At 51.3% G+C, this 17,350-nt stretch overlaps 8 protein-coding genes across 8 annotated transcripts; 5 read left to right on the forward strand and 3 right to left on the reverse strand.

Moving 5' to 3' along the window:
* Positions 1 to 97: 97 nt before the first annotated feature.
* Positions 98 to 1,434, forward strand: P168DRAFT_310362 (adenylate kinase ADK2). The gene is made up of 2 exons (XM_024839388.1): positions 98 to 617; positions 718 to 1,434. Exons 1-2 carry the CDS (start codon positions 446 to 448, stop codon positions 1,260 to 1,262), a joined length of 717 nt encoding a protein of 238 aa, XP_024693435.1. The 5' UTR covers positions 98 to 445; the 3' UTR covers positions 1,263 to 1,434.
* Positions 1,435 to 1,579: 145 nt separating this feature from the next.
* Positions 1,580 to 2,695, reverse strand: P168DRAFT_310363 (thermonuclease family protein; the record flags this gene model as incomplete). The annotated part of the gene is made up of 3 exons (XM_024839389.1): positions 2,143 to 2,695; positions 1,705 to 2,049; positions 1,580 to 1,672 (listed from the first exon to the last, which is right to left on the reverse strand). Exons 1-3 carry the CDS (start codon positions 2,572 to 2,574, stop codon positions 1,580 to 1,582), a joined length of 870 nt encoding a protein of 289 aa, XP_024693436.1. The 5' UTR covers positions 2,575 to 2,695.
* Positions 2,696 to 3,014: 319 nt separating this feature from the next.
* Positions 3,015 to 4,704, reverse strand: P168DRAFT_303980 (putative peroxisomal carrier protein). Its single transcript, XM_024838807.1, has 4 exons — positions 4,297 to 4,704; positions 3,688 to 4,235; positions 3,384 to 3,621; positions 3,015 to 3,327 (listed from the first exon to the last, which is right to left on the reverse strand). Exons 1-4 carry the CDS (start codon positions 4,395 to 4,397, stop codon positions 3,204 to 3,206), a joined length of 1,011 nt encoding a protein of 336 aa, XP_024693437.1. The 5' UTR covers positions 4,398 to 4,704; the 3' UTR covers positions 3,015 to 3,203.
* A 1,161-nt stretch (positions 4,705 to 5,865) lies between these two features.
* On the forward strand, positions 5,866 to 7,697 carry P168DRAFT_251728 (uncharacterized protein). Its single transcript, XM_024834281.1, has 4 exons — positions 5,866 to 6,043; positions 6,108 to 6,208; positions 6,293 to 6,420; positions 6,479 to 7,697. The coding sequence occupies exons 1-4, from the start codon at positions 5,941 to 5,943 to the stop codon at positions 7,401 to 7,403; spliced, it is 1,257 nt and encodes a 418-aa protein (XP_024693438.1). The 5' UTR covers positions 5,866 to 5,940; the 3' UTR covers positions 7,404 to 7,697.
* A 406-nt stretch (positions 7,698 to 8,103) lies between these two features.
* On the forward strand, positions 8,104 to 9,624 carry P168DRAFT_326620 (uncharacterized protein; the record flags this gene model as incomplete). The annotated part of the gene is made up of 3 exons (XM_024841147.1): positions 8,104 to 8,429; positions 8,566 to 8,632; positions 8,689 to 9,624. 3 exons carry the CDS (start codon positions 8,104 to 8,106, stop codon positions 9,622 to 9,624), a joined length of 1,329 nt encoding a protein of 442 aa, XP_024693439.1.
* Positions 9,625 to 12,406: 2,782 nt separating this feature from the next.
* On the forward strand, positions 12,407 to 13,678 carry P168DRAFT_296570 (NAD-dependent epimerase/dehydratase family protein; the record flags this gene model as incomplete). Its single annotated transcript, XM_024838122.1, has 3 exons — positions 12,407 to 12,452; positions 12,531 to 12,692; positions 12,774 to 13,678. 3 exons carry the CDS (start codon positions 12,407 to 12,409, stop codon positions 13,676 to 13,678), a joined length of 1,113 nt encoding a protein of 370 aa, XP_024693440.1.
* A 366-nt stretch (positions 13,679 to 14,044) lies between these two features.
* On the forward strand, positions 14,045 to 14,456 carry P168DRAFT_251731 (uncharacterized protein). The gene has a single exon (XM_024834282.1). It carries the CDS (start codon positions 14,097 to 14,099, stop codon positions 14,337 to 14,339), a length of 243 nt encoding a protein of 80 aa, XP_024693441.1. The 5' UTR covers positions 14,045 to 14,096; the 3' UTR covers positions 14,340 to 14,456.
* Positions 14,457 to 14,659: 203 nt separating this feature from the next.
* Positions 14,660 to 16,672, reverse strand: P168DRAFT_267578 (cation:proton antiporter; the record flags this gene model as incomplete). Its single annotated transcript, XM_024835050.1, has 4 exons — positions 16,347 to 16,672; positions 15,463 to 16,289; positions 15,123 to 15,394; positions 14,660 to 15,047 (listed from the first exon to the last, which is right to left on the reverse strand). Exons 1-4 carry the CDS (start codon positions 16,600 to 16,602, stop codon positions 14,660 to 14,662), a joined length of 1,743 nt encoding a protein of 580 aa, XP_024693442.1. The 5' UTR covers positions 16,603 to 16,672.
* Positions 16,673 to 17,350: the final 678 nt, after the last annotated feature.

The raw sequence follows: 17,350 nt of genomic DNA on the forward strand, positions 1-17,350 counted from the left end.
ATCAAAAACATACCGTATTCTCAAGTAAAGTGTACTCCGCTCACCGACTACCGAAGGGGGAAAACATCAGCTCCGTCCACGGTTCGGCGCCATCCCCACGGAATCCATCGCGTGCTTTCCCCGGCCTCGTAACTCCTCCAAGACCCTCAACACATCACCTGAGCAGTTGATTATTTTACAACCCTCCCCACCTTGCCTGGTCCCCCTAATAAGAATGTCGCTTCCGCGTCGCCAGTAAATCGGTTCCTCGAATTGAGCCCCCGGCCAGTCCAGGATGTATACCCCATAACGCCCGCAATAACGTACCTTCCCGTCTCAGATATCTCGCCGGTCCCAACAAAACACACCCATTGAGCCACTCTCCAGCTGTGTGCGTCTTGCGCGGATTGAACACTACACCAGCCTACAAGATAAACTCGCTCGATACCACACATAGAGGTTCAACATGTCAATCGCGTCAAGGCAGCTCAAGAAAGCAGCCCGCATCATCCTCGTCGGCGCTCCCGGCGTCGGCAAGGGCACCCAGACCGAGCGCCTCTTAACCCGCTTCCCGGAGCTGGCTTCCATAAGTTCAGGCGACCTGTTACGAGAGAATGTTCGCAACAAGACACCACTCGGTACGTTCCCCCCGACTATCGCAATGCGAGCGCACGCGCGCAACGCAATACATCCATGCGCCTAGTCAGCTCAACTAACAGTTTCTTGACCAAAATACAGGCCTCAAAGCCGAAGCCGCCATGCAAGCAGGCAACCTCGTCCCGGACTCCATGATCCTCGAACTCATCTCCAACGAATTCAAACACAAGGGGTGGCTCACAGCAAGGTCGTCGCCAACATCGCCGGCGTCCGTCTCCTCCACGGCATCATTCATCCTCGACGGATTTCCCCGCACAGCCACCCAAGCGAACAGTCTGGACGCGCTCGTTCCAGTAAACTTCGTCGTGCACCTCGTCACACCACCGTCGGTGATTCTCTCGCGCATCGCGTCGCGCTGGGTCCACGAGCCGTCTGGACGGGTCTATAATACCAGCTTTAATGCGCCTAAGGTTCCGGGCAAGGACGATGTCACTGGGGAGCCGCTGACGCAGAGAGAGGACGACTCGCTTGAGACGTGGACGCAGCGCTTGAGGAAGTTTGAGGAGACGAGTAGGGCGTTGCTGGATCATTATGGGCGGAGGGGGTGTTTGTGGCGGGTGGAGGGCAATTCGAGCGATGAGATTAGTCCGCAGTTGTTTGAGGAGATTGGGAGGCGGTTTTGTTGATGTTTCTATGTGATGTTTTTTCTTTGGTTTCTTTTCTTATTGTTTGTTTCTTTCTTGTTTCTTTTTTTTTCTTTTTTTCTTTGGGATACCATAGATGGGATTTCGTTGTGTATTATAATTATATCATTACGGTCCTATTCGCTAGAATATACCATGACTCGGATGAGTTGTCAGAGACACTCATATTTCAAAGGGAGATCCGAAAGTGAAATATAAAATAGATACAAAGTAATATCATAACGGGATATCAACCATTCATTCACTCATCAAAATCGTCCTCATGGAACCAACCAACCAAACAACCAAACACAAACCACCTAATTCTTCCCCCCATTCCCATTCCCATTCCCATTCCCACCCGCCCCCAACGTCCCCATCCTAGTTTTATACTCCCTCGGACTCTCCAACTTCTTATCCCCCCCAGCCCCTGCCACATCCCCACGCCCCGCAACTTAGCCCACCACTCCGCCTTCCGATACTTGCGCTCCATCTCCTCGCCCCCAAACTCAGCCCCGACCTTCGCCTCATACACAGTAGCCAGCCCGCGCTTCAGCATCTCATACGACACGTCGCGCCGCCGGAACGGAATAGGGAAGTCCAGCGCGCGCCGCACGCACACGCTGCCCACCGCCCGCTGGTACTGATCGTGTCGGTGGATGTAGACGCGCACGCGCCGGTTCATGAGGTACGAGGTTAGCCAGGTGTGGGCTTCGCGCGCGAAGGGCTGCTCTGGGCGGCCGAAGTGGGGGAGTTCCGGGGCGTCGATGCCGGCTAGGCGGACGTGGATCTTTGCAGATATCGGGGTTAGCTAACTAGTTACTTCTGTATTTGGGTAACCCTTGGGGTTGGGGGGATAAGGAGGGGGGTAGGTATGACGCACTGTATTATCCCGTAACTCCTTTCGCAAAGTAGGCACCTTCTTCCACGGTAGCCAGCCCCAACCAGCGAGACGGCCTCCGGGAGTGTGGAAGATGCGGAAATTGTCCCCGTCGCCGACGCTCGTCACTTGGCCGAGGAGACTGCGTTGACGCAGGTATTTGGGCGAGATGCTGATCGCGTCTGGGAAGCGGCGGAGATAACGGCGGCGGAAGTGCACGATGCTTAGGATGGCGGTTGTGAGGATGGCGGTTGGGAGGAGGGTTCGCGGCTCGGTGAAGGCGCGCCAGTCGAGGATGTTGGTGTGTTTGTTTTCGTCATTTTGATTAGATGGTGTGGAGGAGGAGAAGCTGCTGAATATGGAGGAGGACGCGTTGTGCGGCTCATTGTCGGATTGTTGTTGTGGTGTGTTGGACGCCCATGGTGGCCATCGCATTGCGGTTCATGCTTTGGCGCCGGGCCGCGTTCTGAGTTGATGTGATGTGATGTAATGAAAGGTCTAGACTAGGCTCGCTTGCTCTGGTTCTCCGGCGGTAGGGACAAGGTGAGAGGGGAGGTCTGGGGGAGTTGTTTGTTGCCGCGGAAGGCGGGCGGGCGGTTGGAGTTCCGCTCCACTCCCGCAGTTGGGCCCACAGGGGATACACCGGTATTTGGGACTTGCTGATTATGTGTAGGGTCGGTCGGACGGAGCAGGGTTTCCTGATTTTTGCGTTTATGGAAAATGTAGCAAAGTACTCCGTAGCTAGAATGTGTATTCTATGATGGTATTGTAGTGTCACAATTCTGTTTGTTGTATATATTTGACAATTTCACTACCATATAGATCATATATCAGAAGTTATATTTATATCGCGCAGGTCTATTTTGTTCCAATGTCACAAGGACACTTTCTATACATCATAGCTGCCAAAATATACAGGATTGTAAACAACTGAAGGAAATTGACAATCTACAGCCCGCACGCCATGGAATAATGAACAAAAAACCTATACAACGGAAAGAAAGAAAGAACACAAGGAAAAAACCACTCGGTCATTGGTCAGTAAGGTTGGGAATATAAGGAATCTATTTCATGGTCACGGGGAGGCTGGCCGTCGCCGACGAGGCAGCGGTGCCAACGGCCTTCTTGAGCTTCTGGTCCTTGACGTTCTTGAGGTAGCCGAAGAGGACGAGGAAGATGAGTTCCATTCTATAACAAATTAGCATACGTCGTGTTTACTAGAAATTGTAGAAAAAAAAACATACCTCTCCTTGGTCATCATCAAGAGTCCTTGTACAAGGAGACCCTTCAGGATCTGAGGACCAATGCCCTTGAACAGAGAGAGCAGACCCTCGTTCTGGACGATAAAACGCATGACCTCACCGAAGGACTTGAAGGGCTTTCCTTCGCGCTCCGGGGGAGGACGCGACTGGAGACCGACCTTGGCAACGATCAGAGGCTGCGTCGCGATCGTGGCCATGGCCTTGGAGAGGGCGCCAAGAACTGTGAGAATGCGTTAATACAGGACGATTCGAGGATGGATGGGAGGGATGGAGTCTGATAACGTACGGAAAGCTTCCCAGGGTCGGAGGTTGTTCCTCCCGGGGAACAAGACATCCTTGAAGCGCTGATAGGCACCGTAGGTGATGGCCGGGTTGACCACGAGGATCAAGCTGGCCTTGAGACCTCTCCACAGGCCGGTCCAGCCATCCTCACTCTGCACGACCTCCTTGCCGGTCTCGATCATGCCCTTCTTGTCGCCCTTGGGCTGAGTCTGTTGTCTCGTGGTGACGACGGCGACGGGGATGGTGAAGACCTGGGCGATGGCGCCCGAAATCGCTCCTAAGCTCAATTCGACCGCAGTACCGGGGTTCTGCGAAGACTTGGTCGAGGACGTGTAGAGCGTTCTTACGACGCTGTACCAGTAGAAGTAGGCGAAGTTGGTGGATGCGACGCCCAGCAGGGATCCGGCCATTCCAGAGTACAGACCCTCGACCCCCTCCTTGTCCACGATCTTGGCAATGGCATCCCAGGTCGACTTGTAGCGTTCCGAGTCGCTCGATTCAACGTCGGAGTCGGCGGCTTTCTTTACTTGAACTTGAAGCTTGGTTTTCACCCTGCATATCACATTAATTCACACGATTCTCCGTCGGGGGGTTGCCCAGGCCCGAGACATACAGATCAAGCGGGTAGACCATGGCATTGGCAAGTACCGCACCGGTTGAACCCGCAATAGCGCTGCCCCAGGGGGACAGTGTCGGCTTTGATTGACCAGCCATGATGTACTCTTGAGACAAACGGCTCGTATCGTTCGAAGAAGGCGACTCAACGCTATATTTTAATACAGCAGAAGCGACGGTATCTGCTGTATTCCCGGTGACTGGAGGGGGGAGGTGGACTCTTTTTCTGGTCGGGACAGTAGACTAGCCGGCGGAATTATGAGCGATCGAAGTAAATTCCGAGTGGGGGGCGAGTTCAACGTCAAGTGAAGGAACCGCAAATCCAGGCGACGTGTTTGGTCAGTCGAGTATAAAAAGGGTGTAGGAACAACCAGACAAGGGATTCACAAGATTAGGAAGATCAAGACCAGGGAGGGTATGAAGGCGAACAAATCGGCTAGGAGGGAGTCCGGTCAAGGTGGTTTTGCACCAAACGCACCCGCGGTTGATCCGCGCATGACGAAACGAACCGAGGTCCAATGTTGTTATCTGGCGGATTTCCTCCCCTCCCATTCCCGTCTCTCCCCACCGATTACCCACCGGGAAATTTGGTTTTGAGGGGTGATGATGGTGAGAGAATTGCGATTGGCATTTTGTCCTTCAGGATTCGTTACTTTGTTACCAATGGTCCTACATTGCAATAGTGAATACTTAATGCAATCCAGCTGCCGTTGGTCCGTAGTGGGATCTGGGGGAACTTCTCGGATTAACACCCGAAGAGGGAGGGTTCTTCGGAAGGGTTATCACTACCTAGAGTTATAAGCCCAGTTTACAGAGGCCATGTTGATGGTTGGCCCTGGTTTGCTTACTGTGACAGTTGTGGGGAGTGCATGTGGTGAATATAAAGGTCTATGAATGTCCTTGAGATTACCTATAAATATTGTTTGTCTCTAACCCTCAGTACCCATACTAATGTATTTGTTGGACCGAGGAGTAGTCCCGGGATATCACTATTTTCATACACCATGCATACTCCGTAGTATAGGCGCCTAGATTTCACTGAAGGTCGGAGACAGGCCTAGTACCCACCCTGGAAAAGATGCTAGGGACATATATCTTATGTATCAAACCTGGTACAGACGATGATGTGATCTCGCGCCATGACTCCTATATCGGATGATTGAAGAATGTGAAGCCACAGTGGATCTAGATACAATAAAATGTAATAACATCCATGTCGAATTGATACAATTTCTCTCATTTTGGCCTGTCTGGAGAAACTCGAAAGTTGTCCCCGCTAAACTTAGAAGTGAGGATCCATAGTGTAAATTGCTTGTCCTGCTCGTGTTCTGTTGAACTTCGAGAAGTATTCTGGATCAATTTAGCTACCTGACCCAGAAAAGATTGGGGAATAATATACATAATTAAGCACGATTTTGAATAGATCAAACATGCAATATCTCCATCAAGTCTGGCTAATTCCCCTGTGCGCAGAGCCAAGAAAGCATAGGGGTTGCCGTTTGCCCCTCCGCAATGCTCGGCGCCGACACCGACAACCTTCTCGGGGAGTTTTAGCTCCAAACGTCATCCCCACCCCATCGTCGAGCGACAAAGCAAGCTCCTGCATCTCCCAAACCCATATTGACTCCGAGAAAATTAGACCATGGCGAGCACTGTTCCTGCTAGTTTGAAATCGGCAGACATTGGACGCTATGCCTTGAGGGCGGCGCAACTTGAAAGCGCCAGACCAGTCATTGCTTATTGGTGTAAGTCGTAACACTACATCCCCAAAATTCGACCAAGACTGACAATGCTTCATTACATCAACAGGCAATTTTTATATCGTTAATCAAATCATCGAGAAAGGACTACATTCGATCGACGACGAAGTCAAGCTTTACACGACGAATCTGGTGGACAAGCTGGAACAGGTACGCCAGGCGAACGGCGCCCATACGGATACCCCGCATGGGGTTTGGACATGGATGCTGACGACGAATTACCCCCGACTATAGTTCAAAACCGAAAACCAAGACAATGATGCGGTGATGGATGCAGTGGCCGCAAGTGCCTACGTGGAGCAATTTGCGACGGAGATCTTTAGTCGCGCGGAGGCTGCTATGCGAGCCAACAAAGTCACCAAGTTCGTTGCGCCTTGTCTTGAAGCTCAACCGAAGCAGCGCCTAATGAAAGCATTATAGACAAACAGCGGATACGTTCCAGGCAGCAGCGACGTTTTTCGAGCTATGTCAGATCTGGAACCCCCCAGAACCTGAGGTCTCCGCCAAGACCAAATTCGCCAAATATCATGCGCTCAGGATTGCAAAGGCCATCAAAGCCGGAGAGGACCCCAACGCAACGAACCCCGTTCTCGATGTGCCCGAGAACGAAGACGATGACCTGGAGAACAGGCAGGATGACCCAGAGGTGCGCGCGATCATGGATCCGCAATCGCAGGAGACAGAATCACAACAGCCAAAGGTTGAGGAGGACCCCGATGAACCCGCGCAGCCTCCGCGGTCACCCCCTACTCTTCCGCATGCGCCGGCTACCTCTGTGGGCGCCCAATATTCCCCAGACGGCGGAGAACCAACAACGCCCGCGGGATTGAACGTCGGTAGCGCGGGAGGTGGTGATCCTTTAGAGCTCCCCTCCGCACCGACATTTGCGGCTGCGTCCGGGCCTGGACTTGGCCTCCCAGATACACCTTCTGATATCGGCTCGTCCGGCGTCGCAAAGGCCCCAGATACATTCCAATCTTTCCCTTCGCCGCCCCCAATCCCTCCCGCGAACCCGGCCGCTCCCCACGATCCAAGCTCTTTCTACTCCCAACCCAGTGGCCCCAGTGGCCCCAGCGTCACCCAACCCCCCACCTTTACTCAGCCACCCGCGGGGAACGTTCCCATCGTATCCCGCCCCGTCCACCAATCCATCCCTATATCTACTCCGCCAGCGGCATCGGCAGGGATGGCTTCTGGCCCCGGCAGTTCGCAGACAGTGGACGACCACGCCATCTCTTTGGCGCAGAAGCACGCCCGCTGGGCGGTCTCGGCGCTGACGTTTGACGATGTCAACACAGCGATCAAGGAGCTGAGGAACTCTCTGAAGCATCTTGGTGCGGAATGAGGCACCCTCAATGATATAATCAAGTGCTGCCATGGGGTTACGATATGCATACACAGGGTGGGGACTATCATGCCGATCCTTGCGGATAGGGCTAGCCAATCTGTCGTTCTGCTACTATAACGATGACAACGAACTACATATCTAATCACGATTCCCACATAGTATCTCTTATATAGCCTGTCTTTCTTCCTTGCGAGTTGTCTGATTACAATATGTCTTTTATAGTCTTTATTTGAACCCAAGGAGGCTCCTCATCCTCATGGTTCTATCATCCCATGATTCTATCATCCCGACCACCCAATATAATATCTCTTTGTTCATTTACTTCTCTCGAGTACTCACAGTCCCATTGACCCCATTTCATTACCGTTTGCTCTAGCACACAGTATCACAACACCTGTGACCACAGAACAACCCACCTAATAAACCCATTCCCTTTCCAGCCGTCGCCGAGACACACCATCGACGACGTGACGCTCGCATCGCCAGCCCAGCCAACGATGCGATCGGACCAAATTCACTTCGTTTCCCTCGAAAAGCTAGTTCCCCCAGAATTATAAATATGCCCTCCAAATCCCTAATCTTCCTCTTTCACGCCCATCACGCGTTACACTCTTGCCTTCGTTTTTTGTCCAAATTATCACCCTGAAAAATAGGACTAAACAAGAAGACAAGACGAGACAAGGGCAAACAGATCATAATGTCACTGAACATGATGAAGATTGCCCTCGACAACGGCGTCCTGGCCTTGTCTAAGCGTGACCGGGAATTTACCACCTTCCTGAACCTGAAGAATGAGTACCACAGCGGGTTCATCACGCGCCTGCGTCAGCATGTGACATATGCGGGTTCGTCGTGGTCTGCTATCTTTGAGGACGAGGATGAGTGTGTCAAGTGCGCGGAGTCGTTTGCTGAGAAGTTTGGTGTAGAGTATTGGGGGTCGGAGGCCAACAGGGAGAAGTATCTCCTTAAGGATCCGCTTCAGAGTCCTGATGGTTTGTGTGTTTATCCTGAGAGGAAGGATGAGTAAGTTTTTCTTCCCTATCTTTTTTTCTTTTGAGATCCTCGGCAGTTGTACTCTAGCTCTGGCTTTGTTTTCCATGCATGCCATGATCATGGGAGTCACTGGAAGCTGAGCCATGAGCTGATTCCATTTTGCCAGGCTCGTCCGTGTTCTTGTGCTCCTTCTCAAGCTGAAAGCCAAACTTTGGGTCAACCGTATCCAGAAGGTAAGTGACTTGAACTGATCTTTCCCTCGCCTGTGGCCCACTGACAATCACTCCAGTCTGGGGATGATACTCCAACCACCACCGCCACCCAACGCCTCTCTGGTGATACCAGTTCTCTGTCACTCGAGCAGACTCCAGGCACTGGTAACAGAAGAATCGACGTCACCGAGCCCAGAAGACCCAGAAAGCGTGAGTCATATAAGAGAGCTCTCTCCCCCAGTGACGAAGAGAAAAAAGATCCATTCCATCCTAAGTCCCCAGCCCTGTCCTCCTCCACCGAAGAATCCGAGAGACCTACCAAAACCCGCAGAATCCGCCGCTTCAGCGACATCCTCGCATCTGAGCAGGCCGACGAAAAGCCTAACAACAACAACGCTTCAGACAACGAGACCATTTGCGAGAACCCCTCCACCTCCGCCTCCACCTCTCCCCCTCCCTCCCCCTCCCCCTCCACCAAACCCGAACCGACCTCATCTCCCACCAGGCCAACTGCACCCGCCCGCGCCAACATGCGAAACCCCCTCCACCCAAGCGCCCTGCAAACCAGATTCGGCGACCAGACCTTCTTCCTCGTGCGCACCTCCGCCCAGCAGACCATGGCCCCCGTGTGGGTCCGCTTCCAGCGCTTCCCCACCACAGCAGCCTTCATCGAGCGTCTCGTCAACGAAACCAAGATCCGCGCCTGGCAGACCTGGGACGCCGACGCGCAGCTTCTCGCCGAGAACAACAATAACAACAACGACGTCGACGACGACGAAGACGACGATGACGAAGACAACGGTGCTTCTCTCGCCCCCTTGCCGCGCGTGCTCGCCGCGTCGGTCTCGTTCTCCTGGTCAAGGCTGGAAATGCGTCTGCGTCCGGACAGGAATAATGACTTCCAGTGTCTGCTGGGTGAGATTATGGAGGCTTGGAAGGCGAAGGTTGAGTCGGAGGTTCCGGGCCGTTTCTTTGTTAGGGTTACGCTTCATGTTGAGCCTGATGAGGAGTAGTTCGGTTGTTGTCTTTCTGTCTCTCTCTTTCTCGAGCGAGAAAGAGACTTGTGTTGGTTGTGTCTGGCTGGGCCATTGGCTGCCTCGTTATGCTTGGTCTTTTTGGCTATAGCTGTCTATCGCTTATCCGCCTCATTTTATTCTGCTTCATGTTGCGTTGTGTTGCTTCGCTTCGCTGCTTCGGTTAGAGGGATGGAAGGCTGGTGACCAGGGTCCATTGATATCTTGTGATACGTTAGAACCACTTTGGGATTGGGATTGAATCACATTAGAAATGTGTGTTTTTATTAGAGAAAAGAGAAAAGAAAAGAAAAAAAAAAGGGTCTATAATGCACAAAGGAGGAAACCTCCAACGAAAAAAGAGGAGGAAAAGGAGACACTTATTGCGCGTTCTATTAATCTGTTAGGATAGTTTCCTTAGGTAGAGAATACATCCAAAGTGGTCGAAACAAAATCCTTCAATTCTATCGTAATAATTCTATCGAGATTCGAGAGTTGTGGGTAGACTAGATAGATGCAACCCCCCCGGTTCCATGGTACAGCATGCAAATCGCCGCTGGGCCAAGAAAGATATCGGAGAATTTCCCGGGCTACGTCTGACGTCAACTTACCTGAAATCCTCCCCGTCGATCCTCGACTGTCGCGGCAAAAGGAAAACTGCTGTAGACTGCAGACTAGAAGCGATGGACTCGAAAGAGGGACGGAACTAGTGGGTTTTAGTATGATTAATTTCCGTTATGGATGTGTGGTTTTGGGCTAGAAATGATCCCGATGGTTAGTTATCCAGTGGTGATCCGCATCGTAATGCCACTTTTGGTCGGTCCGGGATTTGGTAGGTTACGGGGCGAGCCGATTCGGGTGGAAGATGGCGAGGAAAAAAATGATAGTGGAATAAGATAAAATAAAATAGAAATGAGGAAAAGAAGAAGGGAAGAAGGGAAATAATAGAAAAATAGAAATGAGATCAAGAAGATCAAAGTAGTGCATCCGTTTGCATCTATCTCTCCTTTATGTGTCGTAAGAGGCGAAAGGAGGCGCAAATTTGATTCCATTTGTGGATCTACTGGACCTCCGTTAACTCCGATGGTGACCTCAGGGCGAGGTAATCAAGAAACAAGGAAGCGTTGAAACTCGAACTGGATCCCCCACGATTGGGACGGCAATGTAACCATGCTTGACTCGTACGACGACGGATATCCCAAGACCTGTGTCGATCAACTGGTTATTCCCTGGGATGATCCGAAGATGCCTTGGGATTGATTCAGTAAGACGGGGATTGGGGGATGTTGTCCGTGCAATGTGCGCTTTGACTCTGATCCCTGCAAGCGTCTGGTGTTAGTCTGGATAGTAGGATGCATGTATTTAGAGGGCAATAGTTAGGGATCTTAAGATGGGGTAAACCGTCTTGATGACAAGAAACGATAGTCCGAACGGAAAAAGGATCTAAAAAAAAAGGACCTCGGTCGTAAACGTCTTTTTTGTAATCAGTCTCTTTTCCTCTCTTTGTCACCAGAATCAATCCACCAGGACTAGCCGACAACTAACTATCTGTGTACGACATGGACTCCATTTCCAACAGGAGGTCAAGTACTCCTGTTGGACATACCCACTTGGGAGCGGGACGACTATGGTCCCTGGACTTCCTGAAGAACGGAGAATGTCCCACAACGCGTGCTTGGCAGGGGAAGACATGATGAATCACCTTCCATCCCCGGAGCTGGCGAAATTTCCAGACGCAGCACTAGCGGAGTTTGCTCGGTAGACAAAGTTGGGTTGGGTTTGTAATTCGTCCGAGTGGGGTTCATTCTTGTGTTCTGTTGGTCCTGCTTCATCTATTGACTCCATTCTCGAAATATAATCAAGGACATCATCATCTTAGTCGAGGTAATAATAAATAATATTTAGTATCCTCGAGAAGTGGCAACTTGACAAGGCTTGTGTGGACGACCGGTAGTGGATTCAGTGGAAGTGTACGACTCTGGCGAAAGACAAATCAATTAATCAAATGAGCTATTTGAAGAGAACGGACTGAATGAGGCGATGATTTCGATCTTACCCCCATGGGATAGTCTCCATCGTGAATCGGAATCATGATCACGATCATCCGTCAGGGGCATCAGGACATCATGTATTTCCCGAGTCAGAAGGAGCACGATGGATGGCTCAAGATGGAGAGCCGTGTCTCAGATTAAAATTGAATCCGATGAGAGTTGTTGACTTCTCCAGAGAGTTAGTGGAAGGAAGAGGAATAATAACGATGGGATATCATAATCATACTAGGGGAATTGATACTCCCTAAGAGATGGTGAGGGTTTACTTTGACTCCGTAGTTGAGACTTAGTTTACTTTGTTTCTTTCTTTCCTCCTCCCCTCTCCAATCTCCCCTCTTCCTCTCTCTCTCTCTCTCTCTTCCTTTCCTCCCCTCCGACAACGTACTTCTCTTCTCTCCTTTCGTACTTTCGTCTCTCCTATCTCCATTCCTTCAACTCTATCCTCGCCTCTTCTCCCTTTCCCATTCAGTCTGAACCTCTGGTGATCTGCCAACAAAAGTACTTCCCTCTTGTTCATCACTCCCTTCAACTTCTCCTTTTTTCTTTTTCAATCTCCTCCCCCTCCTCCCCTATTCTAACCCTCCCCGCATTCCTCTATTGAATCGAAACCGGGTGCGGGGTGTCAGAACGAACACTGAGCTTATACAAGACACCCGTCGAAGAAACTCTATCCTGTGACTTGACCGTCACTGTCACTCCTTTACATATCCCTGTTGCATAAATCACAAACCATGGCGAGTGACACGAAACCCGCTGTGCTGATTGTCGGAGGACTCGGTATGTTTCCACCACAAGAACACCCCACGCTGGAAGGATCATTGACACTTGAAACTGATCGCTTTCTTCCCATTGCAGGTTTCATCGGCCGTCATCTGGCTCGCTATATCCACGATAATAATTTGGCCTCGGAAGTGCGACTTGTTGACAAGGTTCTTCCGCAGCTTGCGTGGCTGGCCCCCGAGTTTCAAGAGGCGTGTTCAAAGGAGAAGTTCGTCCAGGCGGACGCAAGTCGGGAACGTGAGTATCCCCTTCCCAGCCCCACTTTTGCGGAGGGGGGAAGTGCTCCTTGCTAATTTCGATCCGGTCGGTCGTCTCCAGAACATTTCCCGCGCATTTTCGACCGTGCCAATGGCGGACAATTCGATTATGTGATCAACTGTGGTGGGGAGACGAGGCATTCCCAACCCGACGATGTCTACGAGCTCCGCAGCTACGCCCTCACCGTGGCCTTGGGCCGCGAGGTTGCCCGCCGCGGCATCCGGTCCTTCGTCGAGTGCTCCACGGCCCACGTTTACAAGCCGGGTTCCTCGGTCAGAAAGGAGGGTGACAAACTTCAGCCCTGGCACAAGCTGGCTGAATGGAAGATGAAAGCCAGTGCCGAATTGGAGAAGATCTCGGGGCTCAACTACACCCTCCTACGTTTGCCGCATGTGTACGGAGAGTATGACCCCGGTTACTTCGCCACGGGCATCTGCCTGGCCCGGGTGCACTTGGATCTGCAGAAAGACCTGGAGCTTCTTTACACCAAGGATCTCAAGATCAACACCCTGTACGTCGGGGATGCCGCCAGCGCACTGTGGAAGGCGGCCGAGTGGCGGGCGAATGCCACCGGCTCCGTCCCGATCGCGTTCAATGTCGTCGATCACGGCGACACCCGCCAGGAGCACGTGGCGGAGGCCCTGTCGACGGTGTTTGGCTTGAAGTGCACCTTCCTGGGCTCGTTGGCATCCCAGTTTGCCAAGATGAACATGGACGATGTGGTTGACGATATGAACGAGGAGTGCCTGCAGGTGTGGGCGGAGCTGATCGAGCAGAAGAAAATCGAGCGTCCCGGCCCCATCAGCCCTTTCCTGGAGCGGGACGTGCTCAAGGACTCGGACATGTCCATCGACGGGACCTTGTTCGAAACGACTCTAGGATGGAAGCCCACCCGGGAGCGCTTCGATGCCGAGGGTGTGCGCGCTATTGTAGAGAGCTACAAGCGGATGGGCTGGTGGCCATAAGCTATTTGGACCTTCCACTGTCCCACACTTGTCTTCCCCCCTCCCCTGGACGGGTCCGTCCCCGGGGGTTTGCAAGATAATATGGTAGCAACAACCAGTTTACGGCCTCTTCACGAAAGTTGCTTCCCTTTATACACGATCACCAAGACTGCCCTCCATAACGGCACAAATCGTCTCGCCTGGATCCATGTCACACCTGACCAAATCCCGTCCGCCCTGCTACTTGTTTCCTCCCAAAGTGAGTGAGCAACGCGTTTTGCAGGTCGAATGCTGCACTTGCCTGTAATTTATAATATCTCTCCTGTCTGTCTTGTGTTTCTTGTTCCTGAGCACTGGTACGTTCCATGGCCCTTGATCCAAATCGCTCAATGTACACGTTTCTGATCGTGATCGTGCCACGTACTATTAGGTTTTAGACATGGATCTGTCAAAAGCTCTCCTATATCCATTTCCCCGCATACCGTTCTGTCTATTACCCCCTGCAAATATACTGACTACCGTGGGACACAATTCTTGTACATTTATTTACATTCCATTCGCCTTGTCTTTTCTTCTCTCATATTATATCCTTTTGCTGTCTCTTGTCACATACATGTATGGTCTGAATGCGGGACTGGATCGACAGAACTTCCGCTATCCTGTCATCATCTATCTACCTTGACATTGTGTTGGTTGTCTTCTGGTGTAACATGTTGCTTGCTTGTTTCTTCGATAGAATCTCCCGTCTTCCATCAATCAACGGCGCTCGGCGATTTATGGGCTGCAAAGTCTTTATAATCCTTATTCAACATTGTGATCTGACTTGATTTGATCTTATTCCTTTCTTTTGGAGCGATGTGAAAATCAAGGTGTCTATACCTGTCTTGACATTACTAGAAGTTGATACTGCAGTAGGTAGGTAATGTCTTGTTATTTCCATACAGTTGACCAAGTGGTCTTGTCTTAGATTCAGGTCTAAGTAACGTACCAAACCAAGACCCATCAAATCCCCCACACCCCCAACGGATCCGAGCCAGAGGACGCACCCCGAACCTCCTGTACCTTCTTCACGCGCCTGACAAGCAAGCCAACACAGATCGGCCCAACAAGCGTACAAATCGATATCGCCCAGATAACAACCAAATAGATCTCGGACGTTCCCCCAGACGACCCAACCCCGAACATGCCTTGGCTCTGCGCGAGCGACGCGATGAGATACCCGACTTCGCCGCGCGCGATCATCGCCAGACCGAGGATTGAGGGGGGATAGAGGGACTTTGGTTTTGGGGGGAAGGGGAAGGGGTGTGTTGGGGGTTGGTGAGGGGTGGTTGTGTGGGGTTGTGGTTGGGGTTCGGGGTGGCTGGCGGCGCCTTTTTGGGTATCTGATGACCTGCGATTCTTGGCTTCTGGATTGGGGGTGTCTGCTTGATTGTTTGAGGCGGTGACGGTGCCTTCTTTGGAGGACTGCATGGGGGGGTTCGGTTCAGCTTGGGTATGTCGTTTCTTGTTGTGATCGTTGCTGGTTCGAGCGGGTATGCAGAAAAAACGGATGCGAGAGAACGGTCGTTTCAATCCGCTTGCGAAGCTTGACAAGGGGCGGGATGAGAAAGAGAACCGAACGAGCCAGATACCAGTGATCAATTTCCCGAACGCCATCAAAAGCGCGTAGATGATGCCGCGCCAGACTACACTTCCTTGAAACATTTCGGTGATGGGGATTGCGAACCCGATGGATGCCTAGTTTTTTTTTATTCACGTTAGGTCATTTCTACGCATATAGGTCGAGGAGATAGATAGATACTGACGAAGAATAGTGGCGTGAGGATTCGGTTCACGGGCTGTTTGTAATATTTCTCGTAGACCTTCTCGCCTGTTGCGGGTTCGGCGCGTTGTGCTGCGTTTGCGGGGGTTGTATTTGAGGTCTGGGACTGCCTTCTGGGATGGCAGGCATCACTGTCTTGGGCCCCGCTGTTTGAAGAAACGCGGTTTGTCGGGGATGACCCAGGAGAAGCAGCACTAGGTGGCACCTTTGACTCTGTAAGCATACCGTCAAACCAAGTGACTGTAACGCCCGCAAGGTAAGCCGCGAACAGGCTCGACGTGCCCGCATAAGTGGCCCCAGCGACAAGTCCCACGAGGAAAACCGTCTGATATAGAAATGCGAATTGCACGCTTGCCATGAAATCAGGGACCCTGGGCTTCGCGGAGACGATTCTTTTGAAAATTGGCTTGATGACGAGCGCACACAGAAGGAAAAGACCCACGGCAAAACCGACAGAGACGAAGACGGGACGGATAACCGTCAGCGAGCTGAACGATGAAGCGTTCCCGCCGAGGTTCGAGATGATTTGAACCATGACGAGCCCGACGACGTCATCTAGCATTGCGGCGCTGGTCGTGACTGTCCCTAGGCGCGTGGCGATCAGATTCGTCGTGGAAAGTATCGTAAAGGTGGTTCCGAGACTGGTCGCGCTGAGGGCTGCGCCTGCAGCGAATGCTTGTAACGCGGTTGCATTGACGAGCCCTTTCAGAACGAACGACAGACCCATCGGTGCTCCAATGCCGGTGATGGCAACGCAGACGGAAACCAGGAGGTTTGCCCTCACGGACTTGATAGATGTTGACAGACCGCCTGATCGAGCGTCAGCAGATTGTTTACATTGTACAGGCCTGAGAACTATATACTTACCCTCGTATACTAACATGATCAGTCCTAGATACCCTAACTGTTGGATCACAGTCTCTGTCTCACGATTGAGCCACTGTGCGCCAGGGGTGCCCCACAGGATGCCGATAAAGAGCTGTCCGACGAGCCCACAGTATAGTATTCTGTCAAGGCAGACATTCACGAGATTCAAAACGACGAGGAATCCAGTCTGGTTCAGTATAGTTGTTATTGGCGGTTCATGGTAAGCGAATGCGGCATCTGAGCCAGCTTCCACCATTTCTGCTTGATTAACTAGGTGGTTTATCACCAGCGAACAGTGTCAAGCTTGATTGAGGCGGTTATCTTTGACAGGCAATCCTTAGGATAGAGCAGCAGATCTAGAACAGGAGAAACCGGACGGGGCTCGAAGAGGACGAACGGCAGAAACTGAAGGCGGACAAGTCGAATAATCGACAAGGCGCTTGCCAAGGCGTCTGGCATGCATCGCTGGACGATTCTCAGGGATGGACTGAATATGTCTTTCAACAGGTTTGCTACTACTAGGACAGACAACTACCGAATGATTCCATACAATATAGATAGGTAGAATACATAGTATATTTGAGTGTTTCTTTGAGTTTCTAGATTTGTTTTGTCAAGTCTTTTTATCTTTTCCTTTTCTTCTAGAGCCAAATGCCTAACTCTATGTATGGGTCTTGAGGATGGTTGCACGCCCAATTATGGATTGACTTGTTGTCCTGGTATCCAGATCTTTCCTTTCCGGGTGACCTCCATTGTTATTCTGGTGATGTGTTTCTTAAATGCGGGTGAAAGTGGCATGTTGTGTAGATAGATGTCTGTATGTGCTGAGACATGTTTTTTTTTCTTGCTGGGCAGCATTGATCATGTAGTCTTTATCAACGTAGTATAGTGAGCAGCGTAACAAAGATTGTAAAAGGAAGACAAGAGAATAGCGAAAAGAGCAAATCTTGACTGTATTTTGCGATATATGAATCGATAGCTTTGAGTGGATGCTGTATATTTGG

Source organism: Aspergillus campestris (assembly GCF_002847485.1).
Source record: "Aspergillus campestris IBT 28561 chromosome Unknown P168scaffold_5, whole genome shotgun sequence".
NCBI classification, from domain to species: domain Eukaryota; kingdom Fungi; phylum Ascomycota; class Eurotiomycetes; order Eurotiales; family Aspergillaceae; genus Aspergillus; species Aspergillus campestris.

What these genes read in the sequence shown, in the direction of transcription:
- P168DRAFT_303980 (XM_024838807.1), bottom strand. Translation starts at nt 4,397, where the DNA reads ATGGCTGGTCAATCAAAGCCGACACTGTCCCCCTGGGGCAGCGCTATT. An exon ending in ATGGTCTACCCGCTTGATCT is followed by an intron (nt 4,236 to 4,296) that starts GTATGTCTCGGG and finishes TGTGATATGCAG; the next exon opens with GGTGAAAACCAAGCTTCAAG. An exon ending in CCGACCCTGGGAAGCTTTCC is followed by an intron (nt 3,622 to 3,687) that starts GTACGTTATCAG and finishes GCATTCTCACAG; the next exon opens with TTCTTGGCGCCCTCTCCAAG.
- P168DRAFT_251728 (XM_024834281.1), top strand. Translation starts at nt 5,941, where the DNA reads ATGGCGAGCACTGTTCCTGCTAGTTTGAAATCGGCAGACATTGGACGC. An exon ending in ACCAGTCATTGCTTATTGGT is followed by an intron (nt 6,044 to 6,107) that starts GTAAGTCGTAAC and finishes TTACATCAACAG; the next exon opens with GCAATTTTTATATCGTTAAT. An exon ending in CGAGCCAACAAAGTCACCAA is followed by an intron (nt 6,421 to 6,478) that starts GTTCGTTGCGCC and finishes AAAGCATTATAG; the next exon opens with ACAAACAGCGGATACGTTCC.
- P168DRAFT_310362 (XM_024839388.1), top strand. Translation starts at nt 446, where the DNA reads ATGTCAATCGCGTCAAGGCAGCTCAAGAAAGCAGCCCGCATCATCCTC. An exon ending in TCGCAACAAGACACCACTCG is followed by an intron (nt 618 to 717) that starts GTACGTTCCCCC and finishes ACCAAAATACAG; the next exon opens with GCCTCAAAGCCGAAGCCGCC.
- P168DRAFT_251731 (XM_024834282.1), top strand. Translation starts at nt 14,097, where the DNA reads ATGGATCTGTCAAAAGCTCTCCTATATCCATTTCCCCGCATACCGTTC.